We start from the raw sequence: 20,137 nt of genomic DNA, 5'->3' as shown, positions 1-20,137 counted from the left end.
CTGCTGGCATCCCGGCTGCACTCCACAGCCTCGGGATGCTCCACTGCTCCCTTGTCCTGGCCCTGCTGGGCCAGGGGCAGCTGGGATGTCACCTGCTCAAGTATTGCCCCTGGCTAAGGGACTGTGTGCCTGCAGTGCTGCTCTGTGTCACACTGTCCCAGGCTAGTCTGATGGTGAGGGAAGCTGTGAGGTAGCTCTACTACCTCTGGGCCAAGCAGGTTTTCCTATTCCCCCATCCCTTAGGGACTGCAGTGGGTGTCCTCCACAGGACACAGCCTCCTAATTCTGACACCACTGTGATGCCACAATGTAGCATGCTCAAAGCAGCCTCAGTATCACAGGTCTTGTTTCTCCCCTCTTGTGAGGGACTTTACCCTGAAAGCTGCTGGATAAGCAATACAGTAAAGTACAGATAGTCCAGGAGATTCCTGGAAAGCTTTGATGATCCCTTCCTGACACAAGTAGTGGAGGATCCCACAAGGAATGGTATGCTGCTCAGCCTTACACTAAGAACAAGGAAAAGCCTCGTTGGACATGTGAAGGCTGTGAACTGTCCTAGGTAATCTCCATGACAGAGCTCTGACTGAAACACAGCTTTACCTTACAGTATAATTTTTGACTGCTGCTTGATTTTATTTTGATGGCTACTGTTCAGAAAATTGCCCCTTTGCTTTTCCTTCCTTCAGAGATGCAGTTTCATTTACAATTGTTCATGGGCTCCTTTCCCACACTGCCTTCTATGACTTAACTGAAGCACTACTATTTTTGTTATTTGCAATCATTTGCAGCCAGCAGTTTTATGCTGACAGATAAAAATCACACACTGGTCATTCAGTGTTGTTTCACTCTGAATCCCCTCAAGGGGATTTATTATTCCCTAATATTAACAAGGACCCCAGTTACCTGGCCTCAGAAATGGGTCATAATGTTAAAATGGCATCAGAGGCGGGATCCCTTGGCTGTGATGGAGTGATCCAGATCTGCTGGAATGTTTTTCTTCAGGAGAAAAGTTAGGACAACCCTCACAGGGTCATTCTTGATGAAAGCTTTGCAGCTCTCAGGAATGCTTACAGGGAGTTGCTTCATTTGGTTGTTCAGGAAGTGATGGAGCAAAACAAATCTCTTAGAAAAAAGCTAAAAGCAAAAAAAATGGAAAAAGGAATGTGATATCAATTTTGGATGCCCCAGAACAGTGTTAATAACCCCCTCGGGCAAACTGGAAGAGCTTAGGAAAAATTACCAGGAGGATGAAGAGATACATATTCAAGTTGAACATTAGGAGAAATTTCTTCATGGAAAGGGTTAACATTGGAATGGGCTGCCCAGGGAGGTGGTGGAGTCACTGTCCCTGGAGGTATTTAAGGAAAGACTGGATGTGGCACTCGGTGCTGGTCAAAGGTTGGACTCGATGATCTCAGTGGCTTGGGACTCTGTAATGCAGGTCTCCATCAGCACCACCTACGAGAGCCCTCCTACATCTGGGTAGATGTCTCTGTGGGAGACATGGCAAATGGATTACAGATTATTATGTAGAGATTATGATCCTTTCAGGAAATCAGAAGGAAAACAGTATGTTCCTGTTGGGGTGGAAGCAGTTTCAGGTCTCGCGTGCACTTTGACAAATGAATGGGAGAACATGAAAGAAATACACTGGGCAGTGATAGTTCTGGTTTTAAATTCTGAGTTCTCTGTTGCCTCTACAGACAAATCAGAACATTGCTGTCATAGCTAATTACAGAATGCCATCTTCATAGCTGTATATTTAGAGTAGAAGGGTAATGTATCTTCCAGGAAGATGCTTTGTGTTGGGGTAAATAAAGCCTTATAAAGCTACACCTTTACAAAGGACATGTGTGTGTCAAAACACTGACTATCCATGAAGTATACTGAGTCAGTTTCAAGACTTAGAATCACATGAGGATAAATCTTTTTCCAGACTAAGCCCTCAACAAAAGATTGTGTGTAAGAAACATAATCTAGAGAGGAAAAACTTGATAGGACTTTCTTTTATGGTAACTGAGATACATTTACTGAGCACTGCACGATTCCTTCCTTGAAATAGAGTAGCCCTTTACATCTTTGTCTCCTAAAAATATGTGTTGAAGTAGCTTCTTCCAGATGCTGTTCTTACTCAAATTTTCTATTGAAGAGGGTTGTAAAATCTTCCATGTGACCAACAAGAGTAGCGCGTTCCTGAAGTAATTCTCGCTTCTCTGCAAGCTGTATTGCTGTGGCATCAGGGCTCCATATCTACAAAATAAAGGCATTTGTAGTTCATTTGAATGGGACTTTTGCAACAGAAGCACTAAGAAGATACTGTTAGCCAAAGAAAGCTGTGTTCTAGCACTCCTTTCCATTATGAGACATAGAAAAGAAGCAGTGTGGCCTCCTGGCAGAAAACAGGTCAACAATTTGTGTGTGTATAAACAGAGCATTCTCTTGTTGTCACTTCCAATCTATAACATGCCATGGACTCTGATAATATGGGAAAGATGGTCTTAAGGTAATTATTTAAAATTACTGACTTGGGCTCATGATCCTCAGAGTGGAAAATAGTAATTAGCTGTAGAGTCATCAGCTATGTAGCCTAAGTCCTCTGAGACCGCTGTGGAAACTAGCACAAATCAGGGTTAGGGAAATGATAAACAAACTCCAAACACAACTGCTCAGCCAGTAGTGGTATTCTTTTCCTTTTTAAGGAGAAAAAAAATACTGCAAAAACTACCTCACTGTGATTATCTTGTTCTGTTTCTCAGTTATTTCTAAGTGTGAATTAACAAGACCCTGACAGAAAAGTTACATTTCTACCATTCCAACTCTAGGAAGCAAATATTTAGTTTGCTGTGATCCATCTAGTTCACTACATATCACTGACAAACGTCATCATGTGATAACTAATCAAGAGGACAAGATAGAAGCTGGTGCTCATGTTATGCAAATAGACTCCCATCTTTTAAAAGCAGGAGTATAAAAATATATACCATAAATGTAGTTGTATTTTTATTTTACTGTGGCTCCACTTTAATCCTTTTTTAAAACCTGATAAGAGTTTGATTTCCACAAATATTTGTTTTATAAAAATATATGTGTCATTATATAATATACATCCACTAACTCTTTAATTTACTGTTTTTTGGTGGCAACCTCTCCAGGCTGTGTCACATCGTCTCTAAGCTAGTTGAATAGCGGAAATTTCATTGGATTGTTCTGGGTTTTGATCTCAGCAAGGTCTACCTTTAAGTTACCATGAAACTGCACTCAAGTTTTGCTGCTGTACGTACTTTTCTGGGTCTGAAGGAGATGTCATTCTTGTTTTCTCTCGGTGCCAAAGATTTCCAATAAGCAGCACTGCCCTTACGGGAACGCTTTTTCTTTTCAGGAACAGGCTCTTCCTCGGGTGGCTGAGATTCCTCAGGAGACTGAAGGGGAAGAAGGTACCAATTATACCAATAAGTCATGTTCAGAAGGAAGGCATGCATCCTGCATCTTCTGATACTCTGCTACGATGTTTAATCTGTTCAGAATCTGTTTTTCTCAAAGCTTATTTTTAAAAATCAAAAATTGCAAAGGCCATCCTTTTGAAAGGTAAAAGGCACCTCTCCTCCTCGGGCACTAAAACATTAACTGCTCTTTATGACTCCCAAGACAGTCACCTTGTACCACTGGTGATCCCATCCCCTTCCAAGTGAGGAATAAACAAGCACCGAAGGTTGTCATCCTTCTGTCTCTGAAAGTCCTGTGCTGTCCCTGACATTCAAAACCTTTGTGAAAGGGAGGTGCCAACATTTAGCTACTGGGACATATTTATTGCACTGTCCAGGGCAGCTGAAGGACACTTCCAGCCATGCAGATACAATTGCATCTTCTCCCTAAACAGCATCCTGGATGTGACCAACAAGTACCACTGGTGAATCAGGAAGGTCTCACCCACAATAAGAGACCCTGCATGTGGTCACAGGGGCTGATGTCAGCTTGGGAATAGGGCAATGCTGAGGTGCACAAGGCTCAAGGCAGGCAGAGCATTCAGGAATAAAACAGGCAAAGATCAGTGTGGGATTTGAGAAATGGGACTCAGATAAATAGTGGAAGAGGAAGGATATGGGACAAAATGGAAAATAGGAAGTTAGCAAGCCTGGTATTGTCTCAGTGAGTTCAACTAGGAGAATAAAAAATATTTTTACCAGTTTGAAGGGTATTGTTCTTATCTTGTGAAAAAAAGAGGTTCTCCCTTTAAGAAATTATGCTTACCAGTTGTTCAGTGTTTACCACAACAGAGCTGGATGAGCATATACTTCAGGAGGAACGAAAAAGAAAAGGAAATCTTTTTCTGTGTCCTGTCAGTGACACAGGACATCATTCTTATGTGTGTCTGAGGAAGACATGATGTTTTTATAATTAGCAAGACAAATTTCAACCAGTGAACAAGTTCTAATACTCACAAGAAGAAGCACAGGCATCTGAACATACTTTAACAAAGCTGCCTGAATTACAGCATTAGAGAGAATTGGGTGGCAAAGAAAGGAAAGAAAGAAGTTTCCTGCTAACTATTAGCAAATCAGTTCTTTGTTACCATCTCTCATACCTCTTTTCTCACAGGTTTCGGTGGCTCTGCTGGTTTTGGCTTTCCACCTTTTGCTGGCTTTGCTTCTTCTTTTTCTTGTTCTTGTTCTGCCAAAATCTGCAGTTGATTTTTGAGCAGTTCAATTATTGTGGCATCTTCAAATAATTGAGCAAGATCAAGGGCAGTCTTTCCTGTATTTAAAAAATAAATAGCTGTGTAAACCATGAAAATTAACTTTGGCATTGGTTTATTGCAACTGGACAATCAACTGAATTTAATATGGACAGTATTTTATTACCCATCCCATGTGCCAGCAGCGTGCCTGACATTGGTGTGAGGGTCATCAGCACTGCTTGCAGAAATAAGACCTGGCAGAAACAAGCCTTGAAACTCATTTTGCAGTAACATTGCAGGAATATTGCAGGAATTCTTGTATTGCTTGCTTTGTTCTTAATGTTCTGACATTTGCAGCTTACTACACTGGTCCTGCAGGTTGTCATTTTGTTCTCTGAGAGCTGAGAGCATTTAGCACTAGGAGGTGGTTTGCATTCCTAACCTTGTACTGTGCTAGCCATCTCCTTCTGCCTGTACTTGCTCTGTGGCTGGCAAGGGAAAGCTCTATGGTGTAAATGAACAGCTTCAGTGCTTAATGAAGGAAAAAATCTGTCCAGGTTCTTATGAGACTCTGTCTGTAAAGTATATGTGAGCTGCTGTGTGAACCAGAACTCCACACAATACAAGAAATAAGGAATACACATCCCTTCTACAAGCAGGGTTTCACTACTAGGCATTTTGGCAAGTGAAGTCTCATTGTGTAGCAATGTTGCTTCCTATGTTAGGGCAAGAGCTTGAAAGGTGACGCATGTTAACTTTTAAGTTACTCTGGAGACAATGGAAATAACACTGAATGAGGGATCAGCTGGGAGGAGATAACACTTCAGTACCAGCTCAGATTTGGTTTTCTGTTAAGTATTTTTTTCTCTGGAGTTATATTTACATGTAGAGCAGCAAGGAAGTTTTTTAACCATGGCTGCCTGTGCCTAAAAATAAATAACTTAAACAAGTGGCAGACTATACTCTGGGCCACAACTGAAATCTAGTTTTCCCTCAAGTAATAATAACTGGAAATAATGTTTTCATTAAAGCCACTTGTAACTCTGTATGTATCTTGTGAGGAGTAACAGTCTCCTGAACTGAGTAATTAATCATGTTACCTCATTTTCTAGATATGTAAAGCCCAAGAAAGCTGACTTTTTTTTCAATAATGATTCCAGACTGGAGAAAACTAACTGAACCTGTTACCTTCATCCCAATCCTGACCACAACCCTAAATGCAGAACAGTTCTCAAAGTGTTCCAAGCATTCTTAATGAAGAAACAGCCTATTTTGGAGACATTGCTATTTACCATTGCTGTTTGTAGCTTGGACATCAGCACCTGCAGTGATTAAAAAATAGACCATGTCCAGCCTGCAGGCCTCAATGGCTCTCATCAGCGGGGTGGCACTGCCTATTGCAGGGGCATTCACAGATGCTCCAGCCTTCACAAGCACCTCAGCGATATCCAGGTGTCCATTATAGCAAGCATGATGCAGAGGAGTCCACAGGAAGTTGTCTGTTGCATTTACATCAGCCCTGCACAGGAGTAAGAGCAGTTGTGGTAGCTGAAGCTGTCAAGTATCCACAGTGACAGCCCCAGCCCAAAGTGCAATCAACTGAAACTGCCCACTGCAATGGCATATTCAATATAAATAGCTATTTTCAAATTGCTACTGCTGCTCTGACACCCTTTGAGTCTCTGAACTTGTCACAGAATAGCAATTGTAAGTGTGCCTGAGTGCTGCTCATGTCCCCCCCCTAGGCCATCAGTGTCCTTCACATGGAACTTTTCATGGGTACAGGAAAAAACCCAGGCATTCAAACAACTTAGTCCTGTGAAAGGCTGTTAGTGTTCGTGCTCCAGCTTCACTGAGAACGGCAGAAAGCAGAATAAGAAATTAAAAAAGTACGCTTCTGGGCCAAGAACAGGTGCTACAGGACCTGTGGCAACATGGCAGGGCTCGCCTGCACAAGAGGGAAGTGCTCACCTTTCCTTTCAGTGTTGCTGCCCTCTGCCTGCTTCATTCCTCTGCACTGGCTGCTCCCTTCGACAGAGGAGTTACAGAAGGTCTGCCCTTGGGAATCTGAGCATTGAAAAACTATTCAGCTACTGTTCTGCTCCACTAGGATCTGTTTCTGCTCCCAAATTAAAACTGGGACGTTCTGCAGAAAGCAAGGGCTAGTTCAGGGGAGATCCTTGCAATATGATGCTTTTGGAATGAAGCTGAGAGGAAAAGCATTATCAGCCCTGAAGGTCCTGAAGGGAGTTAAGGTCACTGTCCCACTTGGTGGACAAAAAGCTGCTATCTTCCCAAAAGACAAGGAGGAAGGGAGAAAGAAAAATTATGAAAGAAGCTACTTTCAGGGATAGCTGTTTGCACTTCAGGTCATGTAATTGTCTAGATAAAAGCACAGATTCATCTGTTCTTCTTTCCTTGTTTAAATTTTTAGTCTTTTTCATAATTCTACCTTTGAGGAGATCTTAGTACATTCCCCTGACCTACCATGTTTATCTATCTTTCAGTCACTAAGCTGTTATGGTTTATTCATATGCAGTTTTAATTTGTTTTAATTCTCATTAAAATAAGCTACTTCAGTTATTTCACTTTCTCTCTCAACCCAACCTCTTTGCCTGCACTCAGACTCGGTCTGCCCCTGAATCCTTTTTCCTAACTTCATTCTATCAGAAAGAAACCAATCAATGGGAACAGGGACAATGCAGCACTGATTTAAAAATTCCTCTGCATTTCTGCCCATCAAGCATAGAATTTCCCACGAGACCAAATTTCATTTCTTTCTAATTCTTTCTGGAGGAAAATAGAAAGTAGATACCACCAATTTAATTTTAAACATAATCAGTGTTAAACATTTATCTGGATATATTTTGTTTCGTATTCAATATGGATTTGTGGTTCTGTACTGAAAGGTTGTATTGTAAAAGGTATTTGAATGCCCATGCCAAACTGCAAGCCCATGATGCTGAGAGATACAAACCTAAATGCTACTGATAACTTTCCTCTCCAGTTTCATTTCTGTCAATTGAAAAAACCTTCAAACTGGTACTATTTTTTAAGCTAAGTTACTGCCTTTCTAGGTCTTATTGTTAAATATGATGTGACTCCAGTGTGTCTAGTGAGGCTTGGTGAAAAGAGTAGAAATTAATCTGTTGAATTCATTTGGTAACTCCTACATCTTTATCTTTGGAAAACCTGAATATACACATTACACAATTTTCCATATGCTCTAGGAATGTCAGTGTAATTACCAGGGTGTGTAAAGATCCATGTGCTGTTAGCCTTTGCAGGAAGCAGAGCAATGACTACAGCCACTTTCCCTGAGGTATTAATATTAACATGAATTCTATCTTTGGGTAGAGAGAACAAAGTCAACATAAATATCTTTGGAAAATGTTCATTTAAGCATTTATGTGAAGGATTCTAGGACCACAACAGTCTGACAATAACAGATTATGCTATTACACAAATATATTGAATCTTTCTGAAATTGCTTTAATTTTTAAGCTGTCATTGAAATTGTTCACAAGTGTGTCTGCAGGCTACAGAATTGTTGAAGCACTCCTAAAATGAGGAGCAGGCTAATTAGTAGCAGGGGTTTCTGATGTAAATCCTGCTGTTTGAGCCTGCCTGAGCTGCAGAGGAAAGCGAAAGTTTAAACCAGGCATGTGGAACAGGTAAATCCAGGATCACCTCAATGATTTAAGGCAAGTCCTTCGAGTCAGATTTCCCCAAAAATCACTCACCAGTTTTGAGAATTCGCTTGTGAGGATGCACTACTTGAGACATGGCTATGAACTCTGCAGCTGACCAAAGGTCAGCAGTCCAGACACCAAAAAATTTCAGTTCTGGGGAACTTATCTCTTGGCTGCTTTCATTTCCATTCTACTAAAATGTGAAAAATAATAAACTTACCTCCTGTGACTTGAGATCTTAGGGAACTAATTTTAATAATAAATGTTATGTAAGCAAAAAGCAAACCATAGTCTTTTGCACTTAGATATTTACTGGATATTTATGCTTTTGAAAGCCTTCCCAAAATAGCAATTAAATTGAAATTATCTTACCCTTTTTCCAGAAGAAACTCCACAAGAACTATGTTGCCACTTGCACATGCAACCATCAAAGGTGTTTTGTAATATTTATCTTTTATGTCTACTGGCACATCCTCGTCGAATGCTTTCTGCAGAGACACAAAGTCTCCTTCTCTGACAAGGTAGTTGATATCTATGAGGGTTTTCCTTGGCTCATCTACGTACCAGGCACGGTCATCGAGCAGTGGATGGGTGGATTGGTGTTCCCGTTTGAAACGCTGCTTTTCGGGAATGTGTGGGACAGCCTCAACCATGTAGGTAGGGAGGCCATCTTCCCTAAGTGGACATTCACTCTTTGGTATTACACAAATCGGCACAGGGAGGCCTTTTTTGCCTTTTTTGCCTTTTTTTTTTGGCGGTTTCTTCTTTTTCTTTGATTTGGGCCCAAAGGATGATAGCAGAAAGGCTTTCTGCAAATATTTGGAGCCTTTAAAAAAATCATCAAGGCTAATCCTGTCAGTAGATACTTCATGCTTTTTAGCAAGAACTTCTATTTGTTCCTCATCCACTTGCACAGTGCCGCAGTGCTTCTGAATAAGTGATATAAAATCATTTCTGGATACCATCCCATCTCCTTCTTCATCAATCTCAAGCTCCTTGCAGATGGCATCCTTGTGCTGCTGGGACCAGTCGTACACCTTCAGGTACCAGGCAAGGGTCTTATCTGTTTTTTTAAAGGCTTTTTCAGCTTTGCGCAATACTTTTGCTGCTGCTTTAAACCCAGCGCTCTTGGCAGTATCCCTTGGGCTCAGATTTGCCAAATTTGTCCATGTAGGATCACAGCCTAGAAATATGGACACAGTTGGGCTAATAGTGCAGTGGAACTCCTAATTATGTAATATAAGAAACTTGTAATACACAGGCAATTCATTGCCACAGGCCTACAATTTTATACTGTTTCAGCTATAAATAGCAATTGTATGTGGAACCACGGCATTGATCCCAGACTGGAAGGTCAGCCACATGTCCCTATTTTTTTCCCAAAGGGAGAAGCCTTGAGCAACCCATGCTCTATTTATTCATCCTCCCATGAATATGTATAAAAAGAGAGAAGTTCAGTGGAAACTTTACATTCTTACTTGAGGTGGTGAGCAAGGTTAAGAAGCAAACTAAGATTAAAGTGTCACTTACTTCTATACCCTAACATTAAAACTTGGCAATGGATCACTTGTTTGATCACAAGAACAGAATGCGGGATTTTGTGTGGTCCTCTTGGATCGAAGCTTGAAATGCCATGATCATCTGATAAAGTCAGGAAAGGATCACACCTTCTTTAGGGTATGTTTCAATACCCAAGGGCATCAAGTTTTCCTCATGACTACACAGAGATTTTTTTTTTTAATTATCATCAAATCAAAAATTTTCTATTGGAAGTTTTAATAAGATACATCTAAACCAAACTAAACCCAAAACCACATAATATTGTCCAACACCAAGTAATACAAACCCCTGGTGTTTCTGCTGCTTTCTTTGAGTAATGTTTTCTCATCCACATGAGATAAGAGCCCTTGTTAGACCCTTCTGAATGAGAATTTTGCCACAGGGTATCCAAGAAACAAATCATTCAGAGATACCCAAACAAAATCTTCCTTTTAGCACAGAAATAGAATATAGATAATAGTTGCAAAGTAACTTAGTTTTAGTGTACCTCTTTGTCCTATATACCTGCAGCAATCTGCAAATCCTCCCTCTGCAGCATAATGAAGTGGTGTGTTACCATTCATAGCAACCAGTTTCAAGTCTGCATTATAACCTGAAATAATCGTCAGAATCTAGAAAAGCAAACAGAGTCCCACCAACAATCTTGTCTGTTTCTTAACATGTGAAAATGTGAGATTGATTTACAAATAAATGCAATATCTTACATTCCCATTCTAATAATGAAGTTCTCTCCCATGTCCAGCTGGTCAATGCACATATACCATTAATGTTTTCTATAGTATTATGCTTATTTAACTGATGAAACAGAAGCCTTGTCTAGTTGTAGACACCAAGGACAATCTTCTTGCCAGCTCATTTTAAACCCCTGTCTGGGCTATCTATCACTGCTGGAATCCCTTTGATACTTAAAAGAATCTGCTTTTGGTTACTGATTATTATGTTTTGATCAGCTGAAATAATGGACTCAAAAAACCCCAACAAAAATACTCTCCAAAAACCCAAAACAAAACCCTATAACAACAACAAAAAAAAAAAAAAACCACGCAGGTTTGGCTTTGCACCAATACTTTAACACCACAAACGTCAATACCTCCAAAAAGCCTCCTTTGGCTGCGAAATGTGCAGCGCTGTGTCTTTCGAAGTCAAAGAGGTTCACATCGGCTCCCCTCCGCAGCAGATCCAGCACCACCTCGGCAGCCCCTTCCCTCGCAGCCTCCATCACGGCTGTGCGCCCCGTGGCCTGCAGGGGAGCGAGACAACATCGCACGGTTTGTTCCGTGTGCTAAGGCTGCGGCAGAGGGATCTGACTGTTCCGAGCTGGCATAAAACTGGAGGTCTCCTTTTAGCTGTTACTGGGAAAAGGAGGAGAATCTAATAGTTTCAAAGATACTTGCAGGTAAACTTTCAGAATCTTGTCATAATGCTGCTGAGGTAGTCAGATCCCATTGAAGGCTTGAGTCCCTTGAATAAAGCCCATGAAAATCCATTCCTTAGTTAAGGAATCCTTTATTCTCTGAGTATCTTCTCATGCATATTTACAACATCTAACACAAAATACCACCTCAGCTTATGATAACAGGAGAATAAGGAGCTATGGCTGGAGGAGTGCTATGGGGAAGGCAAAGCAAATAGGGAATTTCACTATGGTTCTGTGGGGAAAAGTTCAAACTAATACATTAATGTTGTCTTTTCCTAGATAATGATGTTTGCTTTGAATAACTCTAAGGGAAAGCTTGAGCTTCTTGATTTATCAACAGCACAGAGCTTCAGTCTTTCAGGTCTTTGTTAAAGGAAGCAAACAAATAAATCATTGAGACATACAAAAGAGAAAAAAAAAGTTTCTTATGCCTCATTCCTGCCTTGATTACTCATCAGATTTTCCCTAATGGACTTACCTTTTAGTGAATATTATTTCAACTCTGAAAATCTAATGACACATCAAGGCAATTACAAATCAGCACTGCTCCACTGAAGAACAGTGAACTGGAGTTCGTTAGAGCTGGCCCAGTTACATTTAAGTTCGGGGAAATATTTGTGCTCTAAACCTACAAAAATCTAAAAGAAGACTTAAATCCCTCTCCTCCAAAGAAAGGGTAGTATGGAAGAGAAGAGGCATGGCTGCAGAGTTAAGCAATTGTCACTGCTTTATTATTTTAATGGGAGGATTTAAGGCCATGTAATCTGCTGTATACTCTATCTGTTCTTAGTTACAGAAATGCTCATACCGGGTCTTTTGCATGTGGATCTGCTCCTTTCTCCAAGAAAATCAGGCATATTTTTTTAACCTCATGAGCTTGCTCACAGGCTTGTAGAAGCACAGACCTCCCAGTAGTAGTACAGTTGTTGACATCTGCACCATATTCCAAGGCAATTTGCAGGCAGTGGGAGTGGCGTGCTGTAGGTAAAAGGCAGTAAAACAAAATACCTGCAAAGGAAACCGGTGGAGATTAGGGTGCAAAAGGAAATTACCAGAAGGGTTATGAGGCTGTGAGCTTCATAGCTGACCAGTCTGCAGTAGAGATCCCTTCACTGAGGGTGTATCCATGCAAAAGAAATTTTTACTTTAGAGTCTTTACTTGGGGAGTACACCAGAGTTTACTATGTCACAGGTCATAGGAGGAATGCAGTTCTCAATCATAAATTACCTCTCAGCTCTCTACTGGAAGACTCATGATTTAAAAGCCTAGACTCTTCAGGGAGAATTACTTTCATCAAAGCTTTATGGCCAACAGCTTCTGTTGGGCTGTAAGGATAATCCTCAACCACAGTTCCTCTCCACAGGTAGGACACATCACATGTAGTAAGTGCATGACACAGTTAAGGGATTGCTTTATGGTATTTCCTTCTCACTCACCTTTCCCTTCATTATCCACAGCAGTCATGTCTGCATTAGCTTTTGCTAATAATTCCAAAATCACCTCATGGCCTAGCTCAGCTGCTTTCATGGCTGGAGTGCATCCCATGTTGTCGTGGACATCTGGACGAGCTCCGTGCTCCAGCAGGAAGCGGCACATTTCAATGTCATTTTTCATGGAGGCCAAGTGTAAGGCGCTGTATCCTTCCTTAGGCTCTGTGTAATTAATGAGATCTGGGAATCCTTTCTGGATCAGATTTTCTATTTGCTTCTTGTCTTTCTCGTGAACACACTGAAGAAGTTTGTAGATCTGTAAGTTTAGAAGCTTTTTATCTACTGGTAGCATCACAGGATAGGAAAGATTGTCTTCTTTCAAGGAAGTACTTTCTGCATGGACAAAAAAGAAAACATGTAATCTCACAGATTCTCATCTGTGACATTATAATGACATGCCAGTAAAATCAGGAACCAGACAATATTCACAGCATGAAAATATCCACTTTACCTTGACAGAACACTAGGTTTTGAACTAATTCATCTTTTATTATGGGCAGCACATATAAAGACTACATAAACCCAAATAGCACCTTGCAAAATTTTTCTTTATAGTCATCCAACTGTTCTGAAGAGGTCTCATTCAAGGAGAAAATTAAGTTAAGAAGCTGTAGGGTAACTGCTCTCCATTCAAGGAACTGTTATTATCTACAATTACTTGGAAGCCTGAGGGGAGGCTGTTCATCTGTCATTTTCAATGGGAAAAAAAATGGCAAGACACTGTGTCCTCTGCACTTGCTGAAACATAAAATTGATACTAAAATTGATACTAGCATCACCTCATCAGTGCCTGAGCACCTTCCTTATTTTTTTTTTCTTTTTTTGGTAGCTGATGCATGATCTTCCTGCTAAGCTATGTACATAAAAGAATAAGTTGAATTTCTCTGCAACAGAAACCTTGGGGGGAAAAAAGATGCAGAAAGCAAGGGACTGGTCTGGGAAAAGGTTCTTCCAGGTCATGCATCATATGCTTCTTGACAAATCTTCAACACAGTACTTTGCACTTGCCTCAATTCTGAATGCTTTTTGGGTTTTTTTCTTTTAGGTTTTTTAGCCTCTTTTAGTTAGTCTCAGCACTTGCGGCTGGAGGCTCAGGAAGGGTCAGATATTGTAGTGAGCCTTTCTGAAGCTTTCCTAAGTGGATTGGAAGCTTCCTATCAGCTTCAGCAAGTCTTGGGTCAGCCCATCCACCAGAACTCTTACAGGACATACAACTCAAAAAGGTGAAGTAACATCTGTTAGAGAATACTTGGGTTTTGGTTTGTTTGGGATTTTTATTTATTGCAGTGTAGTCTGTACATGGGACCAGCATCTGCCTGGCTATTGCTGGGTGCTTTGTGGATGTCTGTGAGAAGGTGAGATTGCAGAGAGAGATGCAGAAGGATGCACAATTCCAACAGACTTTGTGAGGCAAGACCTCCCATTCTGGAAAGGAAGCCTGAGAGAAAACTGCAGAAAAAGCAGAAAAAGATGACCTAAGGTGACTGAGGGTTGGGAATAGATAGAAAGGTAATTTTTGTACCATAGGTACATGCCAGTTGTACTTTCTGTAGCTATAGCCCTTCATTTCTTTGGAAGTTCTGTGTCCAGCCTAGTTTTGGAGGTTGGGTCAACAGTTGGCAAATTTCTGAGAACTGTCCCTCTTCTTTTCCCTGCCAGAGAAGTCCCTCAGCTCCCAACCTGTGCATCCAGCCATGCTGGGTGAAGGTGTTGTTAGAAGCTGCTCCGTTGCAGAAGCGTTTAAGTGGGCAGTTAAACAATGCAAAGTCTTCCTCTTTGCAGTGAAATCTGAATAGGTCAGCTGCTCTCACAGCTGAATGTTCGCTATTCAAACATGGCATTATTTAAATCCCTTTCTGTTTAGGTCTTACATAATCCTCATTCTGATCATAAACAAAGTATACTCTTATATAAAACAATTAAATGCTTACATAGCAACAACTTAAATCTGTCACATGTGGCTTGTTCATTCTCATCCCTACCATGTTGTGCTTCCTGTGGCATTTTGTCCAGTGAAAGGGAATAAATGCAGAGATTTTTTTATCCTGCTGGCAGGAGTTACACCTATAGCAACCCTGTAGTCTTAAAGCTTAGAGCTGAGAAATAAGGGTACTTCAGAGTAATGCCCTGCTAGAAGTGAACACTGGAGTCCCCACAGAGCCTGGCTTTTAGAGCCTGAAGCCTCAGGAAACAATTTCTGAGCAAGCCCTCAATACAGGAAGTTTTTTGCTGACTCCTGAGTACAGGGAAAAGTTGTGATGCAAACTCTGCAGGGGCTGTGAGGTGCAGCAGCAGGAAGGTTCTGCAGGGAAGGCTCTTACAGTACTTACACCACTGAAATTCAGCAAAAGAAATGTTTTTAAAGATACTTAGATGGAACTGACAAGCTTAAATGTTCTCTTATGCTTTTGTTCCACTTCCCATTGTCCTGCAGCAGTAAGGAACTTGGGTTTACTTCAAAAAACTTTCTTCCCTCTGTTATTCATGATTTGCACCTGGATTTTGCACAGCATTTTTTCAGGAACTTGTTTAAGATGAGAACTTGCTTTCTCTTCCTTTCTTTCTCCCCCTGAAGCAGCAAACACTGAAAAAGTGACATTCTCCTTGGACATAGGTTAGTAATGCCATAGAACATGAGCAGAACTGCAGTTGGTAAAAACCTGCTAGTAACTACACTTTATGAAGGCACAAATGGATATAATATTCAATACATATGGATTTGGATTTACTTCATGGATTTTCTTGGATATTCCTTCAGATACTTGCTCCCTATAACCTCTGTCCCATGCAGAACATGGGATTGATGGCACAACTTACACTCACTGCACACTTTCATTTCTGCTTACAGTATAATGCATAATTCTGTACAATTTTATTCCTGATCAGATTTTTTTCTGGTGCTTTTGAGATGCTTATCCCAGTATTCTTTTAATATTTCACACACAGCAATAAAATTATTTCCATGAGCATAACTGAAATGATTTTTATTGCAATAGTGAAGTCTGTTGTTATCACCATTCAGCCACCACTGAGTCCTTACCCAGTTTGAAGTCTTTGCTTCAAAGCATTAAGAGCCAACAATTTATATGAAACCAACCATAACATTTTAACTGTTAAAATTAATATTTCTTTTCAGCATTTGTTGAAAGTGACTGGATCAAATTTTATTAGAAGTTTCTAAAGTAGCAGCATCAAAGAAAGACAGGTGGGATAAAAAAACTCTATCCAGGGTCATGTAAAGTTATAAGCAAGGGGAAAAAAGCTTCTAAAATGAAAATATAACTGCAGCATCTTGTCAATTTTCATTAGGTAAATACTACTATCAACCCTGTATACTTCATAGATTTTTTTTATCACTTCACCTGTAACAGATGGTTTAATGGAAAATGAGGATTGTTAGTGTGACTTTGAAAGAGTCATGCTCTGGGGAGGACTTCCTGAAACCCTAACCACACATCCCAAGCTTGTAACATTTGCTTAGCAACAATTTTATCTGTTGACAAACAGCAACAGACTCACTACCTTCATTCTGCCAGCTTGTGTCATTGTTTTGATAGAGAGCATGAACTCATTTCAAATCCAGATTAATCCTTTTCTCGGTACACCTGGTATTAAGAAAATCATTTTAGTTGGTCTCCTGTTCTCCCACAACATTTTCCAAGCTGTGATGGAGGTAGATTGATAGAGAGGGAAGTTCTGGTGGCCAGTGCTCTCATTCCCTGTCTCCCAGTCAAAGCCCGGTGCCTGACTGCTGCTGGAAGCACTTGTGACTCCTCCTTGAAAGTTTGCAATGTTTTTCAGTTTCAACATTTCCAGTTGAAAACATCCCTTTATCACTATTCACAAACCAGTAAACAAAATTTTCATGTGTTTTATCTTTAGTGGGAGAAAATAGCTGAGCACTTTCTAAATGTAATCCCTTTGCATGCTGGGCACAGAGATAAGCATGAGCCCTATATGTCAGTATAAAAGGAACCAATATGGTAACAGTGCCATGCTGTATTTACAGCTTTATGTGAATAATTGCACTGGATTTTTGGCTGTGACTAATGTTTAATAGGAGTGGTGCAACATTCTGATGCAACAAAATCTTCCTAAAACTGAATTCCAGTATCATGAATTGCTTATAATGCTGTGGTTTTTTGGTGTTAATTTTCCAGTAATGCCTTGCCTTGGGCTGAGGCACAGCTGAGCACAGTGATGGGCACTTAGGTCTGAACTGAGCAGGTTTCAGTGTCCTGTGGAAACCTCAGCCCAGATCCAGTCCTGGGAAACGGGACCCAGTCCTGAGTGTTGTAAAGGCAGTCCCGAGGTTATGGCTGGGTTGGATCAAAAGATGTGCATCCTTTTGTCTTCATCTTGCCTTCCAACTTCCAGTCACCTCAGTATCCATCCAAACTGGGATGTCATGGAGCCCAAATTGCCAGCGGCAGGCAGCCCTTGGGGCCAGCCAGCACCAGGCAGTCGGGTTTGTGAGCAACACCTGCGGGGACAGAGGGGCTCAGGGGAGGTGGCTCCTCAGCCAGGAGCACAGCTAGGCTCCAGGAAAGCCTCTGGAGTGCTCTGGAGTCGGGGATGAAGTTCTGCTGCGGCCAGGAAAAAAGGAACAGGGGGAGCAGCCGCTCCTGCCCAGGGCCCTGGGGAAGCCAGGTAAGGGATAAATCCGGGCTTGGTTTATTCTCCCTGGGACTGCGACTCGGAGGAACGGGAGGCCTGTAGAGGAGATTGGCTTTAACGGGAGAGAAACTGCTGGAAGGGGAGGATGCTGGAGAGCTGGTGATGACCCAAACAGTGTTCCCTGCCAAGGACGCGCTGGTCTGGCCGTGCAAACATCCAAACTGAGGTAATTGCCCGTGGCGAGAGGTGCGGGCCGTGAGGGGGGCGATGTCCAGCGCGTCCGTGTCCTGCGAGGCTGCGCTCGGCCCCCACAGCCCGCCGGCTCTGCCCCTACCCCTCCGCAGCGCCGGCCAGGCGGCGTCCCGAGCCCCGCCGCCCTCTCGCCACCACGCCCGGCAGCGGCGGCGGCTGCGACCCTCGGCAGCCCCGGGCACTCACCTGAGGAGCAGGGAGACGCCGAGGGCTCCGGGGCCGCAGCCGGACCCTCGCCCTCTTCAGCGGCCGCCATTGCCGCCATGGCCGTCTCCTTGGCAACGGCGTCGGGCGGGCGGGAGCCGTGAGGCGGCACCGCTTCCCCTCAGCCAGCGGGGCCCTTCAGTCAGCACCACCGGGTTCTCTCGGTCCCCTCAGCGCCACCGCTTCCCCTCAGCCGGCGGGGCCCTTCAGTCAGCACCACCGGGTTCTCTCGGTCCCCTCAGCGCCACCGCTTCCCCTCAGCCGGCGGGGCCCTTCAGTCAGCACCACCGGGTTCTCTCGGTCCCCTCAGCGCCACCGCTTCCCCTCAGCCGGCGGGGCCCTTCAGTCAGCACCACCGCGTTCTCTCGGTCCCCTCAGCGCCACCGCGTCCCCCAGATGGGTACAGACCAGCGCCACGCCACCCTCCGAGCCGCTGAGGGTGAGGCGGGCACACGGGAAGGACTTGGGGACCGTGGGCTCTCTTTTCTTGTAGCTGACCTAGCAACGCTGTGTGGTTGTGCCACCTCCAGGGTTTACTGGATTTGCCACAAAAATGGAGTGGCAAGGTCTGCGTATTTAGCCAACTGCAAACGCTCACAGCCTGTCAAGTGAAGCCTAAATCATTCTAAAAGGCTACAGCACTAACACTGTGACTGTCCAAGCTCTCTGTATCTCCTTTCTGTCCATTTCCTTTAGTGCCAAATTTCCAATTTCCCAACCCTCAGTGCTCCTGCCAGGCTCAATAGTCATATCTGTGACACTGCCTGTCTTGTTCCTGGCCCAGCTGGCTGTTGAATTATTTGCAAATCACCTCTAGCATTAGGAAATAAAAAAAAAAAAAGAAAAAAAAAAACAATATAGTTTTTTGATGTGAAATCTCTTCTCCCAGGAAAGTGGTGACACAGCTGGATGCATGTCCAACAGCATGGAAAGGCGTTTGATGAAAGCCATGGGACTGTGTGGTGAGTCACAACAAGAGAAAACACTATTTTAGCATAAAGTTTTATTATTTACCCTGCAAGGAGTGCCATTAGTGCAGCAGCTATTTCATGTCAGCACTCTGTGGTGTAAATTGGCTGGATTGGTAGTGATGCACTGTCGTGCCTTGGTGGATTGCTTTCCTCTTTGGAAAACATAGCATCCAGGCCCTTCTCTTTCTCCTTGGTTGCACTGAATGGTTGATGCAGACATGGCACAGTAGAAGATATTCCTCAGCCTGTTCTGTGTAAGATTTTTGTTTTTGCTGTTGCCACAAATAAGGAGACACATGTCCTGGCCAAAGGCCCGGGGTAAATTCTCCTTTTTCACTTTGTTGAGCAGCACACATTAAATGCCCATTAGAAAAGTTAGCACATGTATTTAGAAATTTAGTCCAATATGAAAATAACTGAAGATCCTGTCTGAAACATCTGCATGCCTTTTCTCTGAAAGTTGTGGAAACACCCTAAACAGACTATAATCAGTCTGGGTATTTGGCATTTTACTCCAAATGTGAATATGCATGTAACTAAATATGTATATGTTTAGATTTTTATGCTTGATTTATTTTCTCATGGTGATCAGCTTTCCATGAGCTTTTTGAGAGTGATAATGAGGATTCATGATGCAAGAAGCAAAACATCCTTTTTTAGCAGCTCAGCATCATATTGGATGGTTCAAAGCAATGTGGCTTCAAGAGCAGAGGTGCTGCTCTGGTATTAGGGTATTGCAACATCTCCAAAATAAATAGGATTAAAATCCTCTTAGAGAAATTCAGAGTATTCCCTGCCTGTAGAGATAAATAAAGCACACCAGAGAAAATTATTCCAAGGTCTGAAGCCTCAAGCTGCTGGGCTCTTTTTGGCTGACAGCTCAGTTTTGGAGGAGTGCCAGGCTACTGCAGGAATGCAAGTGGGATGGTGCTAGTAAAAATGTAACTGACTGCACTAAGGAAGGAAAGGTGTAAACTGTCCCGAGCTTTGAGCTTTGAACATACCCTGGAGCTCCCAGAGCCAAAGCTGGGAGACACAGCGCAGCACAGATGTGGGCACAGTGTGCATGTGCTCTGGTATGGCCCCAGGACTCACTGCAAGAGCCCTCACCTGAGGGCAGTGCTGCCCACAGCTCCAATGTGCTGTGAGTTAGGACAGCCTTGAGGCTGCTTTCTCCTGGGTGAGCCAGCAGCTCCCCTCCCTTTCCACATGGGACATCTCTCACAGCCAGGAAGGAGCTTCTGGGACAATCCAAGAA

At 42.6% G+C, this 20,137-nt stretch overlaps 2 protein-coding genes across 2 annotated transcripts in view; one reads left to right on the top strand and one right to left on the bottom strand.

The window, feature by feature from the left end:
* Positions 1-1,672: 1,672 nt before the first annotated feature.
* Positions 1,673-18,328, bottom strand: ANKEF1 (ankyrin repeat and EF-hand domain containing 1). Its single transcript, XM_015620535.2, has 10 exons — positions 17,891-18,328; positions 12,782-13,168; positions 12,153-12,352; positions 11,018-11,167; positions 10,415-10,538; positions 8,740-9,550; positions 5,968-6,194; positions 4,583-4,752; positions 3,282-3,419; positions 1,673-2,250 (listed from the first exon to the last, which is right to left on the bottom strand). Exons 1-10 carry the CDS (start codon positions 17,967-17,969, stop codon positions 2,128-2,130), a joined length of 2,409 nt encoding a protein of 802 aa, XP_015476021.1. The 5' UTR covers positions 17,970-18,328; the 3' UTR covers positions 1,673-2,127.
* Positions 17,968-20,137, top strand: part of LOC117244173 (misshapen-like kinase 1) — a 22,322-nt gene continuing 20,152 nt past the window's right edge. The window contains exons 1-3 of the mRNA XM_033513286.1: positions 17,968-17,995; positions 18,034-18,347; positions 18,798-18,870. Of these exons, the coding sequence (XP_033369177.1) occupies positions 17,968-17,995; positions 18,034-18,347; positions 18,798-18,870 (415 nt within the window). The remainder of the gene's footprint in view (positions 17,996-18,033; positions 18,348-18,797; positions 18,871-20,137) is intronic.

Source organism: Parus major, chromosome 3, assembly GCF_001522545.3.
Source record: "Parus major isolate Abel chromosome 3, Parus_major1.1, whole genome shotgun sequence".
Taxonomy (NCBI): Eukaryota; Metazoa; Chordata; class Aves; order Passeriformes; family Paridae; genus Parus; species Parus major.
The sequence above is the reverse complement of the archived record's forward strand: the minus strand, read 5'-3'. Positions and strand labels throughout refer to the sequence as shown.